The sequence below is a fragment of the Aquarana catesbeiana genome, linkage group LG02 (genome assembly GCF_042186555.1).
Source record: "Aquarana catesbeiana isolate 2022-GZ linkage group LG02, ASM4218655v1, whole genome shotgun sequence".
Taxonomy (NCBI): domain Eukaryota; kingdom Metazoa; phylum Chordata; class Amphibia; order Anura; family Ranidae; genus Aquarana; species Aquarana catesbeiana.
This window is the reverse complement of record NC_133325.1, coordinates 429615437-429634344: the sequence shown is the minus strand read 5'-3', so window position 1 is coordinate 429634344 and position 18908 is coordinate 429615437. Positions and strand designations below refer to the sequence as shown.

The following is an 18908-nucleotide window of genomic DNA, read 5'->3' as shown; positions in this document are numbered from 1 at the left end:
CGCAAGCCAGGTGGAGAAGATGGAGGAGGTGGGTGAAGCCAACACTAATTCAGGGGCGGCGCTGGCATGTAGTATGCATAAGATGGATCATGGAGGGAGGAGGTACCGGTGGGTGGGGCCAACACAGTCAGGGGCGGACGCGGAGAAAGAAGAATGCTGGCACTCCTCTCTGCCACCACTGACTGCAGTGTGGATGCTGGATATGTTAGTGCAGAATGGAACACACAGTCTCTACTGTTTTGAGGCTCCAGCAGGCAACAGCTCCGATTGACCTGTCACCGTCACGTCGGCTTTCAGACTCGAGTCCGAGTCCGACGTGACTCACTGACGTCACTCGTTGCTAGACGCCAGGCGGCCCTGGCGTTAGCAACGAGTGCAGGGAAGAGGCTCCACCCACCTCCTCCTCCTCCTGGTATCCTGCTCAGTCAGTGCGAGTCTCTCTCCCAGCGCCGCTGATCAGCTGATGTGAGAGAGAGGCTCAGGCACTGGCTTCAATGACATGTTGGTGCTACTATTTCGGGGGGGTAATTGCCCTGTTGCCCCCCCCCCCGATCTGCCCCTGTGTGAGAGAGAGACCCGGGCAGAGGCAGCCGCAGCCACAGAAGCACTGGCTTCAATGACATGTTGGTGCTACTATTTCGGGGGGGGGGGCAATTTCCCTGTTGCCCCCCCCCCCGATCCGCCCCTGTGTGAGAGAGAGACCCGGGCAGAGGCAGCCGCAGTGGCTTCAATTACATGTTGGCGCTACTATTTTGGGGGGGGGGCAATTGCCCTGTTGCCCCCCCCCCTGGATCCGCCCCTGCAACCAAACCAGCAAGCCACCATCAATACCACTCAAAAGAAATAGGAACTACACACAGTGTTTTATCACTTTGAAATGGCCATAAAATACACTCAAAAAGTTAGTGCACTAATCCTCAGTAGTGCACCACCTTAAACACAAATTTTAAATATATACTGTAGGTTGATTGCATATCATTGGAGATTCTGAAATCTGGAGGAAGTACCTGGACATCTGAAGTGGCCAATAAGACCCCTTTAAAGGGCAAAGAGCGTGGTAACCTATATAAGGTCGAAGTGCTAAGGTGAGCACAAAGAGTGACTGGTGGTGGTACTCACTGAAGAGTGGTGATATATGCATTATTGTTTTGGGATATTTATAGTATTTATCAATCGTTCATTTTAAGGAATTGATTTGTCACTATATGAATGTTGTGCAGTAATTTTTCTAGATAGTCACTTAATATACTTGCCTTTCCTCTGGCTTCTGTAATGCAGTGAAGTCACCATGCTTCCATTCTAAGTACTCCAGATCTTGAGATTGGAGCTGCTCAGCATTCCCTGGGATCTCACTAGAAGGATGGTGACAAGCACTGCAAGCAAAAGCACAGGGGTAAGGTAAAAATGTTAATTATTCCCCCATTCCTGCAGTTTTTTTTCCTTAAAGCGATATTACATGCATGCAACAGCAAATATTTATTATATTGCAGCTTACCAATTCATAGATGTGATGGTGGTATTCATTTCCTTTTGTTTGTAGGATTTATTCTCTTTATTTCCACCTGGTGATCTGAACAGTAAGTCTGTTGTTTTTCAAAAGGACGGGCTGTCTTGCAGATGTAGCACTTATAGGGTTGAAAAAAAAACATTTACTACTGACAGGGGTGCGTACATTGATCAGCTTTAATTTGTTTATATAAAACCTTTATCCCAAAAGGAACAAAAGTTTTTTTGTTTGTTGTAACTCTTAGGGCTGGTTCCCATCAGATACATTGCAATGTGTTTTTATTCTGCATCAAAAACGCTTGGACAGTGTTTAACATGGATTCCAATGGTCCTAGTTCACACCAGTGCAGTGCGTTCCAGTGCAGTCAACAAAAGTAGAACATGTTGCATTCTTACTGGATGGAATGCAACAAACTGGATCAAAAACACAGCAGAACGCACATGTCCTCAGTCGAGATGAAGTAAAAAAGAAAAGAGGAGAAAAATGCAACGGAATGCATCAAAAACATGCATGCAGAAACACATCTAGAACACAGAAATTGTGGTGTGAACCAGCCCCTATAAAGTGTTAGCTAGAATTTAGTTTCAATTTGATTAGTACATTTAAATTTTCTAGTACATCACACACTCTCCTCCCCCTATATTACCAATGCTACTGTCCAAAGGTGCCCCCTGTGTTCCTTCATCCAGAGCGGGGGAACTCTAATATGAGAGGTGTGTTACTGGCCAGATCACCAGGTGAAAAAAGGGGGGGGGAGCCTAAAAAAAGACAATTAACACACACATTTAATGATTGGTAAGCTGCAATATAATATATTTTTGGCTTCGGGTTTATTGCCAAATTCATTTTTATGCAGCATTTTGAGATGCAGAAATGCACCATCTTTAACCACTTGCCGACCGCCGCACGACTATATACGTCGGCAGAATGGCACGGGCAGGCAAAAGGACGTGTATGTACGTCCTTGCCTGCCCGCGGGTGGGGGGTCCGATCGGACCCCCCCCCGGTGCCTGCGGCGGTCGGCAAATCTTCCCCGGCGATCGGAGGTGAGGGGGAGGCCATCCATTCGTGGCCCCCCCCTCGCGATCGCTCTCAGCCAATGGGATCATTTCCCTGCCTCTGTATTGTACACAGAGGCAGAGGAAATGATGTCATCTCTCCTCGGCTCGGTATTTTCCGTTCCGGGCCGAGGAGAGAAGACTGCAATGTAAGTGCACCAACACACTACACACAGTAGAACATGCCAGGCACACAAAACACCCCGATCCCCCCCCGATCGCCCCCCGATCCCCCCCCAATCACCCCCCCCTGTCACAAACTGACACCAAGCAGGTTTTTTTTTTTTTTTTCTGATTACTGTATTGGTGTCAGTTTGTGACAGTTACAGTGTCAGGGCAGTGAGTGTTAGGCCCCCTGTAGGTCTAGGGTACCCCCCTAACCCCCCCTAATAAAGTTTTAACCCCTTGATCACCCCCTGTCACCAGTGTCGCTAAGCGATCATTTTTCTGATCGCTGTATTAGTGTCGCTGGTGACGCTAGTTAGGGACGTAAATATTTAGGTTCGCCGTCAGCGTTTTATAGCGACAGGGACCCCCATATACTACCTAATAAATGTTTTAACCCCTTGATTGCCCCCTAGTTAACCCTTTCACCACTGATCACCGTATAAGTGTTACGGGTGACGCTGGTTAGTTTGTTTATTTTTTATAGTGTCAGGGCACCCGCCGTTTATTACCGAATAAAGATTTAGCCCCCTGATCACCCGACGGTGATATGCGTCGCCCCAGGCAGCGTCAGATTAGCGCCAGTACCGCTAACACCCACGCACGCAGCATACGCCTCCCTTAGTGGTATAGTATCTGTACAGATCAATATCTGATCCGATCAGATCTATACTAGCGTCCCCAGCAGTTTAGGGTTCCCAAAAACACAGTGTTAGCGGGATCAGCCCAGATACCCGCTAGCACCTGCATTTTGCCCCTCCGCCCAGCTCGGCCCAGCCCACCCAAGTGCAGTATCGATCGATCACTGTCACTTACAAAACACTAAACGCATAACTGCAGCGTTCACAGAGTCAGGCCTGATCCCTGCGATCGCTAACAGTTTTTTTGGTAGCATTTTGGTGAAATGGCAAGCACCAGCCCCAGGCAGTGTCAGGTTAGTGCCAGTACCGCTAACACCCACGCACCGTACACCTCCCTTAGTGGTATAGTATCTGATCGGATCAATATCTGATCCGATCAGATCTATACTAGCGTCCCCAGCAGTTTAGGGTTCCCAAAAACGCAGTGTTAGCGGGATCAACCCAGATACCTGCTAGCACCTGTGTTTTGCCCCTCCGCCCGGCCCAGCCCAGCCCACCCAAGTGCAGTATCGATCGATCACTGTCACTTACAAAACACTAAACGCATAACTGCAGCGTTCGCAGAGTCAGGCCTGATCCCTGCGATCGCTAACAGTTTTTTTTGGTAGCGTTTTGGTGAACTGGCAAGCACCAGCCCCAGGCAGCGTCAGGTTAGTGCCAGTAGCGCTAACACCCACGCACGCACCGTACACCTCCCTTAGTGGTATAGTATCTGAACTGATCAATATCTGATCCGATCAGATCTATACTGGCGTCCCCAGCAGTTTAGGGTTCCCAAAAACGCAGTGTCAGCGGGATCAGCCCAGATACCTGCTAGCACCTGCGTTTTGCCCCTCCGCCCGGCCCAGCCCAGCCCACCCAAGTGCAGTATCGATCGATCACTGTCACTTACAAAACACTAAATGCATAACTGCAGCGTTCGCAGAGTCAGGCCTGATCCCTGCGATCGTTAACAGTTTTTTTGGTAGCGTTTTGGTGAACTGGCAAGCGCCAGCGGCCTAGTACACCCCGGTCGTAGTCAAACCAGCACTGCAGTAACACTTGGTGACGTGGCGAGTCCCATAAGTGCAGTTCAAGCTGGTGAGGTGGCAAGCACAAATAGTGTCCCGCTGCCACCAAGAAGACAAACACAGGCCCGTCATGCCCATAGTGCCCTTCCTGCTGCATTCGCCAATCCTAATTGGGAACCCACCACTTCTGCAGCACCCGTACTTCCCCCATTCACATCCCCAACCAAATGCAGTCGGCTGCATGAGAGGCATTTTTATGTCCTCCCGAGTACCCCTACCCAACGAACCCCCCCAAAAAAGATGTTGTGTCTGCAGCAAGCGCGGATATAGGCGTGACACCCGCTATTATTGTCCCTCCTGTCCTGACAATCCTGGTCTTTGCATTGGTGAATGTTTTGAACGCTACCATTCACTAGTTGAGTATTAGCGTAGGGTACAGCATTGCACAGACTAGGACACACTTTCACAGGGTCTCCCAAGATGCCATCGCATTTTGAGAGACCCGAACCTGGAACCGGTTACAGTTATAAAAGTTACAGTTACAAAAAAAGTGTAAAAAAAAAAAAAAAAAAAAAAAAACACAAACAAAAATATAAAATAAAAAATAATAGTTGTAGTTTTATTGTTCTCTCTCTATTCTCTCTCTCTCTCTCTATTCTCTCTATTGTTCTGCTCTTTTTTACTGTATTCTATTCTGCAATGTTTTATTGTTATTATGTTTTATCATGTTTGCTTTTCAGGTCTGCAATTTTTTATACTTTACCGTTTACTGTGCTTTATTGTTAACCATATTTTTGTCTTCAGGTACAGCATTCACGACTTTGAGTGGTTATACCAGAATGATGCCTGCAGGTTTAGGTATCATCTTGGTATCATTCTTTTCAGCCAGCGGTCGGCTTTCATGTAAAAGCAATCCTAGCGGCTAATTAGCCTCTAGACTGCTTTTACAAGCAGTGGGAGAGAATGCCCCCCCCCCCACCGTCTTCCGTGTTTTTCTCTGGCTCTCCTGTCTCAACAGGGAACCTGAGAATGCAGCCGGTGATTCAACCAGCTGACCATAGAGCTGATCAGAGACCAGAGTGGCTCCAAACATCTCTATGGCCTAAGAAACCGGAAGCTACGAGCATTTTATGACTTAGATTTCGCCGGATGTAAATAGCGCCATTGGGAAATTGGGAAAGCATTTTATCATACCGATCTTGGTGTGGTCAGATGCTTTGAGGGCAGAGGAGAAATCTAGGGTCTAATAGACCCCAATTTTTTCAAAAAAGAGTACCTGTCACTACCTATTGCTATCATAGGGGATATTTACATTCCCTGAGATAACAATAAAAATGATTAAAAAAAAAAAAAAATGAAAGGAACAGTTTTAAAATAAGATAAAAAAGCAAAAAAATAATAAAGAAAAAAAAAAAAAAAAAAAGCACCCCTGTCCCCCCTGCTCTCGCGCTAAGGCGAACGCAAGCGTCGGTCTGGCGTCAAATGTAAACAGCAATTGCACCATGCATGTGAGGTATCACCGCGACGGTCAGATCGAGGGCAGTAATTTTAGCAGTAGACCTCCTCTGTAAATCTAAAGTGGTAACCTGTAAAGGCTTTTAAAGGCTTTTAAAAATGTATTTATTTTGTTGTCACTGCACGTTTGTGCGCAATTGTAAAGCATGTCATGTTTGGTATCCATGTACTCGGCCTAAGATCATCTTTTTTATTTCATCAAACATTTGGGCAATATAGTGTGTTTTAGTGCATTAAAATGTAAAAAAGTGTGTTTTTTCCCCAAAAAATGCGTTTGAAAAATCGCTGCGCAAATACTGTGTGAAAAAAAAAAATAAAACACCCACCATTTTAATCTGTAGGGCATTTGCTTTAAAAAAATATATAATGTGTGGGGGTTCAAAGTAATTTTCTTGCAAAAAAAAATAATTTTTTCATGTAATCAAAAAGTGTCAGAAAGGGCTTTGTCTTCAAGTGGTTAGAAGAGTGGGTGATGTGTGACATAAGCTTCTAAATGTTGTGCATAAAATGCCAGGACAGTTCAAACCCCCCCCAAATGACCCCATTTTGGAAAGTAGACACCCCAAGCTATTTGCTGAGAGGCATGTCGAGTCCATGGAATATTTTATATTGTGACACAAGTTGCGGGAAAGAGACAAATTATTATTTTTTTTTTTTTTTTTGCACAAAGTTGTCACTAAATTATATATTGCTCAAACATGCCATGGGAATATGTGAAATTACACCCCAAAATACATTCTGTTGCTTCTCCTGAGTACGGGGATACCACATGTGTGAGACTTTTTGGGAGCCTAGCCACGTATGGGACCCCGAAAACCAAGCACCGCCTTCAGGCTTTCTAAGGGCGTAAATTTTTGATTTCACTCTTCACTGCCTATCACAGTCTCGGAGGCCATGGAATGCCCAGGTGGCACAAACCCCCCCCAAATGACCCCATTTTGGAAAGTAGACACCCCAAGCTATTTGCTGAGAGGTATAGTGAGTATTTTGCAGACCTCACTTTTTGTCACAAAGTTTTGAAAATTAAAAAAAGAAAAAAAAAATTTTTTTTTTGTCTTTCTTCATTTTCAAAAACAAATGAGAGCTGCAAAATACTCACCATGCCTCTCAGCAAATAGCTTGGGGTGTCTACTTTCCAAAATGGGGTCATTTGGGGGGGGTTTGTGCCACCTGGGCATTCCATGGCCTCCGAAACTGTGATAGGCAGTGAAGAGTGAAATCAAAAATGTACACCCTTAGAAATCCTGAAGGCGGTGATTGGTTTTCGGGGTCCCGTACGCGGCTAGGCTCCTAAAAAGTCCCACACATGTGGTATCCCCGTACTCAAGAGAAGCAGCAGAATGTATTTTGGGGTGCAATTCCACATATGCCCATGACCTGTGTGAGCAATATATCATTTAGTGACAACTTTGTGCAAAAAAAAAAAAAAAAATAAATAAATTGTCACTTTCCCGCAACTTGTGTCAAAATATAAAATATTCCATGGACTCAACATGCCTCTCAGCAAATAGCTTGGGGTGTCTACTTTCCAAAATGGGGTCATTTGGGGGGGGTTTGTGCCATCTAGGCATTTTATGGCCTTCAAAACTGTGATAGGTAGTGAGGAGTAAAATCAAAAATGTACGCCCTTAGAAATCCTGAAGGCAGTGATTGGTTTTCGGGGCCCCGTATGCGGCTAGGCTCCCAAAAAGTCCCACACATGTGGTATCCCCATACTCAGGAGAAGCAGCTAAATGTATTTTGGGGTGCAATTCCACATATGCCCATGGCCTGTGTGAGCAATATATCATTTAGTGACAACTTTTTGTAATTTTTTTTTTTTTTCATTATTCAATCACTTGGGACAAAAAAAATGAATATTCAATGGGCTCAACATGCCTCTCAGCAATTTCCTTGGGGTGTCTACTTTCCAAAAAGGGGTCATTTGTGGGGGTTTTGTACTGCCCTGTCATTTTAGCACCTCAAGAAATGACATAGGCAGTCATAAATTAAAGACTGTGTAAATTCCAGAAAATGTACCCTAGTTTGTAGGTGCTATAACTTTTGCGCAAACCAATAAATATACACTTATTGACATTTTTTTTACCAAAGACATGTGGCCAAATACATTTTGGCCTAAATGTATGACTAAAATTGAGTTTATTGGATTTTTTTTAGAACAAAAAGTAGAAAATATCATTTTTTTTCAAAATTTTCGGTCTTTTTCCGTGTATAGCGCAAAAAATAAAAACGGCAGAGATGATCAAATACCATCAAAAGAAAGCTCTATTTGTGGGAAGAAAAGGACGCAAATTTCGTTTGGTTACAGCATTGCATGACCGCGCAATTAGCAGTTAAAGCGACGCAGTGCCAAATTGTAAAAAGTGCTCTGGTCAGGATGGGGGTAAATCCTTCCGGGGCTGAAGTGGTTAAGTTTCACGAAGCAAATAATTTTTCTTTTTCTTTGAAAGAATAGTGACTTAGAGATTTTAGATCATACACCCAAGTGTTTCATGTCAGTGGGTGTAAGCTAGCTAGATCTGCCAGACAGAAATCTGTGTGTGTGTGTGTGTGTGTAGCAGACCAGTCAACCAAACTGCAGGCGGTGGCAAGCTGCCCAAAGTCACGTGCGCGGTTGTATGAGGCAGTGGGAGAAGAGATAATGCAAGGATTCTAGCTTATAGGATAGCTTGAGAAAGTGTTTGGTAATTACTTGGCTGCTCCACAGCCCATAGAATGCACTAGATTGTATGCAAGATTTGTGTCTGCCTGTGTCCAACCAGCTATTTGGGTAGGTGCCAGCGGTATTGCAGGCAACTTTCTCGGCACTGTTTCACGTGCCTCCTCATTCCTCCTGCACCAAACAAGGTCCACTTCCCAGTTCGCAAATCTCTGTGGGCGTGCATCCTTAAAGCGGACCTTCAGTCATATATTCATCTTTCCATCTATTAAATCCTTTGCCCTTAGTTTGTGGGCTTTTTACCAACAAATTCTGGGTCCTACCAAACGGTATAGTTTCTTTCTCTTCAGCTCCTAATTTAGTAAATTTGAGAATGTTTCCAGGATGATGTAGGCAGTTATTTCACAAAGTGCTCTACAGGACAATTTGTATCCCTTTGCCAAAGGCTGATGATTGAAACTCAAAGAATGTTACAAGATCTTTAGTTTCTTTAGATCTAATGCGTCTTATGGACTATAAAGATGACAACACCGTGCTTCAGTTTTCAGGGCTTTATACCTTCCATGGCCATTAAAAAGGGGCCCAAACTCATACCCTAGTTTTTTATTGAACTTTTAGTTCAGAAATTACACTGGAAGTATCCTTCCACCTTAAAGTGTATGTATAGCCAAAACTTTTTTTTTTTTCTTTTAAATTTTGGTTAGAGGGAGGGAGGGAGGGATTAAAACTCTTGTCTCGTTATTTGCTCTCTGTGCACCCTTGGAGAATTTTCTGATCGCTCCCTGTTCAAGAAATGCAAAGTGCGGGGTATTCCCCTAGTAGACAGTTGTCCCCAGAACAGGTATGCTCATTGGAAGATTCTTCTTTACATGTTCTTAGGACAACTCTAAAAAAAAACTTGACAGAGGGTATAACCCTTCCCAACACTCCATCCAAAACCAAAAAGGTTTTGTGTAGAGACACCTAGGTGCAGTCTGGTGTGGTGACTGACTTGTATGTTGTCTCTCTTTGTTCCATTCTCTATAATATGAAATACCACAGGGAAGGTAGAGCCCCTTTCATAATGATCATGTCAGGTATGCAGATCTGGGAACAGTAGTGAAGAGAGATGCTTTTGGATTTAATACAGCTACATTAAAGTAGTTGTATACCTCAGACATGAAATATGAACAACGCATATCTCTCTATAGTGTGTACTTGTCTCAATCCAGAGCACTAGGTGTCACTTCTGTCTGCTGCCTCGTTTCTCTGCTATCTTTCCCTTCTGACAAGTTTTCCTGACACCAAGAAGTAAAAGGTGACAGGTGTGGGATCTGCAGCACACAGCCTGTGATTGACAGACTCAGCTCTGTTATGCCCCGCACACATGGTCGGACATTGAACGGACATTCCGACAACAAAATCCATGGATTTTTTCCGACGGATGTTGGCTCTAACTTGTCTTGCATACACACGGTCGCACAAAGTTGTCGGAAAATCCGATCGTTCTGAATGCGGTGACGTAAAACACGTACGTCGGGACTATAAACGGGGCAGTAGCCAATGGCTTTCGTCTCTTAATTTATTCTGGGCATGCGTGGCACTTTGTGCGTCGGATTTGTGTACACACGATCGGAATTTAACCGATCGGATTTTGTTGTCGGAAAATTTTATAGCAAGCTCTCAAACTTTGTGTGTCGGAAATTCTGACGGAAAAAGTCAGATGGAGCCCACACACACAACACAATCCGATCGCACTTTTTCCGTCAGAAAATCCGACCGTGTGTACAGGGCATTTACTGTGAGCTGTGTGAAGGGTGGGTGTGTCACTTCTCCAATCAGCTCTCATAGCTCTCCTCACTTAGCTCTGCAGTGTGTACATTTAGCTCTCTGCCCCCTGTTTTCTGACAGCTCAGACAAGCTTTAAAAAATTCCGGACTTTGAACGGATGTAGAGAAGAGAAGACTGCAGATTAAGACCCCATACACAGTATGGGGTCTCTACATCCGTTCAAAGTCCGGAATTTTTTAAAGCTTGTCTGAGCTGTCAGAAAACAGGGGGCAGAGAGCTAAATGTACACACTGCAGAGCTAAGTGAGGAGAGCTATGAGAGCTGATTGGAGGGAAGTGACACACCCACCCTTCACACAGCTCACAGTAAATGCCCTGTACACACGGTCGGATTTTCTGACGGAAAAAGTGCGATCGGATTGTGTTGTGTGTGTGGGCTCCATCTGACTTTTTCTGTCAGAATTTCCGACACACAAAGTTTGAGAGCTTGCTATAAAATTTTCCGACAACAAAATCCGATCGGTTAAATCGGTTAGATTTTCTGCAGATTTTTGTCTTCAGATTTACCAAAGCCATATAATATGAGGTCAAACCTTAGGAGTTTCAATTTGTATGCAATTAGGCAGGCCCTCGCACTACATGGTTTTGGTAAATCTGAACACAAAGACCTGCAGAAAATCTAATAGTGTGTATGGGGCTTAACAGGTTCATATGTAGCCTGCTACACCTTATGCAGGGGGATTTGTTTCATCTCTGTATCCCCCGAGGCCAGTCACTTCACTGGGTATATGTGAGGGTTTACAACCACTTTAACATCGAAAAAAGCGAAATATAACTTTTGGATGGATTGACCTTTTTTTGCACCTTCTTTGAGGCAGAACAATAAAAAGAATGAATATGTATTCTGATAAATCCAACTTTATTTCATGTCTGTTTACTACATCAGCAACATGTTGTAAAGTAAAGTTTTGGAAGGTCAGTTAATCTGTAATAAAATGTTTTGGTTATATAGGAATCCCCCAATCTGCTTCTGTGAGTTTTTGATCAGGAGCAGGTACATTAAACTGGTTATTTGCTGTAATAATCTGCAGAATAGGGTATCACCTATGTTGGCAAACTTGATTATCCTACAAAGAGAACAATAAAGCACTTGCCTGAAATTTTCATTTTCACAATTAAATATACTGTATGAAAAATCATTCCCAAATTCTGTACAATCTTGCATATACTCTTTGTTTCTAGAGGATAAAATGAGCATTAGTATTTGTCATGGTCATTAACAATGCAACGGAGGGGACTTTGTAGTATTCATATAGGGCATCCTTGCATAAATGTATTATTTTTTTTTAATGTATCCTTAAAAAAAATGAAATAGGAGCAATACAACCTCACTTACATGTTTGAATCTACTTAGCTGCCAGTTATTTATTTCTTGACAATTTAAAAAAAAGTGGTCTCTTTACAAACCTTAAGAGTACACAGAGCCTAGTGAACTGTGTACTGTACTCTAATGCATCTCAATTGTCCTCTATTCCCCTTTGTGTTCTGGAATAGCAGACAAATTTGTATAATGTGGGCGGCAAAACATTCTTCTCTATCGTCAGTTTAAGCCATTGCATTCTTCTTCACTCCCAGTGACCTTTGTATATAGATGTTAGGACTTTTGGTATCCCTTGTTATTGGGTGGGGGAAAATTTAGACACTAGGCACTATATACTTAAGGTTTGTAAAAGATGACAGGTTCTCTCTAAAAACTTTCAGGCACTATTTTACCCTGTGATGAGAAGAAAATGCCCTAATGAGAAGAAAAGCAAAGCAGCATTGCTGCCAACCAGCATTGGCAAAAGAAAGTTTTGTTCATCTTTGGTACATTGTACCTCAGCATCTTGTCTGGAGCATACCTGATACTTAAAACAGGTACTATTGAGATGCTTTAGTTCCTTTAGTTCTGATGACATTTTCCATTCTGTGGGCTCACATAAGCCACTGCTCTTTCTCCTTGTTAAAATGTTCTGCCCATTTCCTTGTAAGAACAAGGTAGAGATCTGACTGGTGAGGCAGGTAGTCTAGATAGAGACGAGTTGCTGTTTTCTTTGGCACAGCTTTCTCAATTTGGGTTCCTTCATGCCACTCATTGAAGGATGTGATAGACACTATTTCTGGACGAACAGTGAGAGCAGCCTGTAGAGCAGTCTCATAATACTTTCCATTGACTCTATTCCTGGTGTTGTGGTTGTTCCATGGTCTGATGCTGGTGTCTATGTACCCAGGTCCAACACTTGGAATAAACATAAGATTGTTGGTGTCACAAAAACTTTTGATCGTTTTCCAGTTCTGATGCGAGGAACCAAAAGAGAATCCATTGGAGGCAAAGTATGTGTAAATGCCATCAAAACCAGCTGTTAGGATATCATGCTTATGTCCTTCCTCTACCAACAAGCCAATGAAGACTGCATCATAGGCAGTGTTGCGAACTGAATGGGAACCAGTCACAGTAAGCAAGTTTGCCCAGGACTCAGGTGGTGTCAGATATGAATCATAAATGTAGAAAAGTGGAAGGCTTTTGCTGGTACTTGTTTTATATCTGTAAAACGCTGCATGGGATCCAAAACTAAGAAAGAACAAAAGATAACCATGTTAGCCAATCAGCAAAAATCTCCATTAAGGTAGTTACTGTAATGTCTCCATTCATACCTATGAAAAGGTCATCCACTATTGGAACATATAATTTACTACCCTACCATATGAAGGAATAGAGATTGTGGTGCACATGCACAACAGAAGCAATGTGCAGCTGGAAGACTTTTGAAGCAGTGACTGTGCAAGGCCCAGCAGGCCATACAGAGAATATCTCAAACGACCGGCAGGAGATAAAACGAACAGCAATTCACACCAGAACACATTGTCGCCAATTGACATGTATTACATTTAACAGTTCATCCAAATGAAAGCCACATACCTTAACAAATGACAATATGTGGCAGGTTGCCAGGTTCAGTTTTCCCTAATTTGACACAGATGGCAAAAAAAACATTGGTTTTCAACCTCCCCAACTCTATTCAAAATTAACAAAATAGGCTTTTGATATACATTAGGATTATAGAATCATAACTGGCTTCCTAACTTCATAACAGATCCCTAAAAATACAAGATTGCAGTGCTGACCCTGTGTTTGCTGCTCACTACTGTCATCTGTAAACACAGAAGCCCAACTTCTGTATGTAGAGTAGCAGCGCTCCTCTCGAAGAGACACTCATGGAACCCTCCCTGCCCTGTACATCACTATGACAGCAGAGGAGGGGGCAGGGGGTGTACATCCTTGAACTCTGCACTTGGTACATAGCACACTCCTGAACCCTGCACTCTGTATATAGTACACTACTGAAGTCTGCACTATGTACGTAGTGCTCTCCATAAAGTGATTGTAAAGGTTCGTTTATTTATTTTTTGTTAAATAACAAACATGTCATACTTACCTGCTCTGTGTAAGGGTTTTGCACAGAGCTGTCCCGATCCTCCTTTTCTGGGGTGTCCTGGCAGCACTCCTGGCTCCTCCTCTTCATTGAGTGCCCCCACAGAAAGCCAATTTCCATGGGGGCACTCGTGCGGGCACACTCCCAAGTCCTGCTGCTGCGTTCATTGCCACAGACAGCAGGACTTAACCCCGGCCCCCCCGCTCCCGTGTCACTGGATTTGATTGACAGCCATTGGCTCCCACTGCTATCAATCTGTCCAATAAGGACCAGAGACAGAGGGTGGAGCTACTGGGCTTGTTCTCGTCGCCGGAACGATCGGGTTCAGGTAAGAAAAAGGATGGCTCTGGGGGGCTGCTGCTGACAGAAGGTTTTTCACCTTAGTGCATAGAATGCATCAAGGTGAAAAACCATGAGACTTTACAACTCCTTTAACCTTGTACTCTGTATGTAGTGCACTCCTGAACCATGCACTTTGTACATACCACACTCTCTGCACTTTGTACATACCACACTCCTGAACTCTGCACTCTGTACGTAGTGCACTTCTGAACCCTGCACTCTGTATGTACTGTACTCCTGAACTCTTAACTCTGTACGTACCGCACTCCTGAACTCTGCACTCTTTACATACTGGTACTCCTGAACCCTGAATTCTGTACGTAACGCACTCCTGAACCCTGCACGCTGTACGTACTGTACTCCTGAACTCAGCACTCTGTACGTACGGTACTCCTGAACCCTGCACTCTGTACGTACTGTACTCCTGAACTCTGCACTCTGTACATGCTGTACTCCTGAACCCTGCACTCTTGAACCCTGCACTCTGTACATACTGTACTTCTGAACCCTGCACTCTGTACGCACTGTACTCCTGAACTCTGCACTCTGTACATACTATACTCCTGTACCCTGCACTCTGTACATACGGCACTCCTGAACACTGCACTCTGTACATACAGCACTCCTGAACTCTGCACTCTGTACATAACACCCTCCTGGTATTTAACAATGCCCTTTTATGTCCCTCCTACTTACTGTGCAATTTGGCCACATCCACTATCTGATGCAGCGTGGGGGGGGGGGGCGTGATAAAGTTCCAACACTTATTCTCTGAAGAAAAAAGCCCTGCTAATAATTATTACAGTATAATAATACTAAACCATGATAATCTCTTTTTTTAAATTAGGAATATAACATGACTCTCCTATACATATTTCTAAAAGAAAAAATAAATAAATCTCACATTTTAACTATAACTGATTTTGAGAAACTCATATGTTCTCAATCATACTCCTATCTACTTGACAAGACATACAAAATCTTTATTGACTTAAAGGAACCGTGCTTTCTCCTCGAAGTAATTGGGGCAAAGACCCGAATTGTACCACAGACAAACAAAAAAGATCTTAAATACAAGAAACCATCAAAACTACTATTTGGTTCAAGATCGCAGGTGTTATGTCAGGCTCCTGCAGACTGTCAGTACAGCTGTACCTCAGTTTAGGAAGATAAATGAACTAGAAGAGTGCTCACTAGTGCGCTCTAGCGCCCTCATAGTTCATTGATAAGTACAAGCCGTCTGCTGCAATGGAAGACGGTACTTGTAGTCTATTCATTCTTAGGAAACTGTGAATTACTGATGTGGGCAGAGCACTGCATGGCTGCGCTGTATATGAATTGTGACAGCATGTGTGGTTAGAGGATCCCCCACCCACTGTCACAATGGGGGACTGAGACAGGGTGCCGGCAGGTGCTTTAGTAACTTATTATATGTTACACCTACTATGTAACATGTTACAAAAGGTCAGCTTATCCTTATTTCCCTATTATATCCATAGTCTGGATGCAGGTGAACTTTATATTAAGAGCTAGTTCACATCACAATCTCTGTTCAGCGAGTATTACCATGTGCTCATTTACACACATTTTTAACATGTTTTTGGTGCATTTGTAATGCGTGACAGTGCTTGTACATGCATTCTAGTACACACACAAAAAAAGAAAGGTTCTGTATGGTTTTGAGAAGCATCAGAACTGAACACAGTGGTGTGAACCAGGTGATTGGAAAATAATGATTTCTGTGTTAAGAGGGCAAAATATGCACCTGGTGTATACAAGCCTATAAAGTCCTTGTTCTGCTTTATTTTACAAATTGTTAATAATCATCTCTGCCAAAGATAAAACCGAACCCAATGGGTCAAATTGTTCCTTTGATATGATAAAAAAGCAGCAGCATCCATATATCTGATATTCTTGTCATTTTTCATAATTTAATTTTGCATTGCAAAGAACAGTTTTTTTTCCTTGATTTTATAACAGTCACATTCTGCTTTATACATTATTGCTGTCATTTGTATTCATTTAATTGTGAGCGCTCAGTGAAGTGGAGAGCTCAGTGTTATAATAATGCAAATGTTACAAAACACATCAAATACGTTTGAAGCAGGTGGATTCAGTATGACGATCTTTTCTAATGACTTTATTGTGTTTTTTTATACCTGTTTGTAAATTTTTGTGTCTTTTAGGCTGCATCTACATCTCTGTGTCACGTGAACGCGGGCTTTTTTGTGTGTTTCTGTTGCGTGTTTTTGCACTACACACATTTGTCACGTGAAGGGCAGCCTATTAAAATGAATGGGCTGCCCTTTGACGATAAACATGCCAAATAAGCTCCTGCACCCTTTTGGATGTTAAGCTTCGGCCATTTATTTCCTGCATGTTTGGCGTTTGACATGCATTTTTACGTGCGTCTTCTGGCTGCCTCAAGTGTGGAGCAGTTTTTTTTGTGTCTTGCACTTTTGCGAATGGAGTGTTAGACTTGTGATTAAGTATTTTTTTTTTTTTTATCTTACACATATTTTACCACTCCACTATCTTCAAAAATAACTGTATCATAGCTCTATTTAGTAAATAGAAATTTGACAGTTTTCCTATAGAATCCATTAAAACAAATTGGGTGTAGCAAAAAGATTTTTTTTTTTGCAGTGCAGCTTGCTAAATAAAAGAGACTGTAGTTGGCTGATATGGTATCACCAGCTCTTGTACTTTTCTTAATTTCTCAGCATCCCCAACAATAAAAAGAAAACTCTTCTCGAAAATCTCCCTTCCTGCCCCTGTTGTTAGAGAATGCCCTTAGCCTTTCTTCTAAATTTACCACTCTCATAGAATAGCCCCTCTTTTCTCTAGAGTTCTCTTAGAACCGTTTTTTTTTTCTAACTAAATCAATACCAGGGACACTGGAATATCATGACACCTCACCTCTAAAGGACAATATAGCCATAGGCTGTAAATCTAACTCATCCTCAAAAGGGTTAAAAAACTATAACTTAACATTTTTAGAGGTATAACTCCAGTAAAAAAAAAACTAATAGACAAATAAACAGACTTACTTGTCAATTATGTATTTAATGTTATCATGAAGTGTACGATCATCACGTCCTTTATACGGCTGAATGTGAAATGCTACCTGAAAAAAGGAGATCACATAAAGAACATTTTTATGTATACAACATTAAAATTATTGAATTTTTCTTAATAAATAAAAAAAGAACTCCTAGTGGAAGAAATATCAGCATTGCCACTAATTTTCTAACTCAGAACAAGTATTAAGGTTTTACTAAACCCAGGACCCTGCATTCACTATATCTGGTCTCCCACAGTACACACAACATGGAAATGTAATTATTTTAATAAATATAAACTTCTAATTACCTTTTCTCATCAGCAGTATATAGCAGTCTTGTGACTTCTATCAGTGTCTGGTTAAAGCTTGTAGGAGGAGTTTTCATTCTCCTCTGACTGTCCTACGAGGCTGCAGGATCCCTGCCCCTCTGTCTGGACAGTGTTGATTGGCCCTGTGCCGATCACACATACCTTCCCAAGAAAATAAAAAAACTCTCTAGCAATACACGCCAAACTGAGCATGTGCAGATTGACTCCAAAGGCTGTTCTATCAGGAGATGAATTGGGGACAGTGGAAGAAGGGGAAGATCAGAGAAGACAGGATCAAACAGCCTTTTTACACAATGCAGAGGATTAACCCCTTAGGTTCCACAGTGAGTATAACAAGCATGTTTTACTGCATATACAGACTGATTTCACTTTTGTGGGTTTAGTAACACTTTAATTTAGAAAGTTCCTGTTCACTGACTCACTAAATAGTAAAACCATAAACATAGGGGTTGATTTACTAAAACTGGAGAGTGCAAAATCTGGTGCATCTCTACATAGAAACCAATCAGCTTCCAGATTGTATTGCCAAAGCTGCATTGAACAAGCTGAAGTTAGATCCTGATTGGCTACCATGCACAGCTGCACCAGATTCTGGAGTGCAATAATAACAGTCACAGATTGTACTTGAAAAATGCCCAGAACTTTGCGTGACTCTAACTCAGTCTAGACATTCAGCATCACCTTTACATATAAAACATGAACATACTGTGTATACTGTATACAATATAAAACATCAAATTTTGTGTGCAAAGAATAAAGCAAAAGGTTTTATGCAAAAAAGATTTCTCACATGTGAATCTTCTATTATCTCAACTCAGTTCTCCATGTCAATGCAATCACAAGCAACCATAGAATGTATTTCCTCTTTCTTTGTGATCTTCACCCTAAGGCCCCTTTGACACTGGGGCAGGAGGTGCATCAGTGGTAAAGTGCTGCTATTTTCAGTGGCGCTTTACCGTTGTTTTAGCGGTGGTGTTCGGCCGCTAGTGGGTTTTACCCCCCCCTATCAGCCGAGAGAGGGTTAAAAACCACCGCAAAGCGCCTCTGCATGCCCCATTAATTTCAATGGGCAGGAGCGGTGGAGGAGCAGTGTATACACACCGCTCCTTCACTGCTCCAAAGATGCTGCTAGCAGGACTTTTTTTACCATCCTGCTAGTGCACCGCTCCAGTGTGAAAGCCCTCGGACTTTCACACTGGAAACACAGCAGCGGCGGTTTCAGGTCGGTTTGCAGGCGCTATTTTTAGCGCAATAGCGCCTGCAAAACGACCCAGTGTGAAAGGGGTCTAATTGTGCCCAAATCAAACAATAATCTGTGGACTCCTTCACCTCCATGGATATCCTTGGATAGAAACATCAGATATATTTGACCTTTT

General features: G+C 42.7%; 1 protein-coding gene across 1 annotated transcript in view; it reads right to left on the bottom strand.

Moving 5' to 3' along the window:
* Positions 1 to 11222: 11222 nt before the first annotated feature.
* MANEAL (mannosidase endo-alpha like) overlaps positions 11223 to 18908 on the bottom strand; it is a 61521-nt gene continuing 53835 nt past the window's right edge. The window contains exons 4-5 of the mRNA XM_073615506.1: positions 17190 to 17266; positions 11223 to 12935 (exon numbers count right to left, since the gene is read on the bottom strand). Of these exons, the coding sequence (XP_073471607.1) occupies positions 12299 to 12935; positions 17190 to 17266 (714 nt within the window). The 3' untranslated portion in view covers positions 11223 to 12298. The remainder of the gene's footprint in view (positions 12936 to 17189; positions 17267 to 18908) is intronic.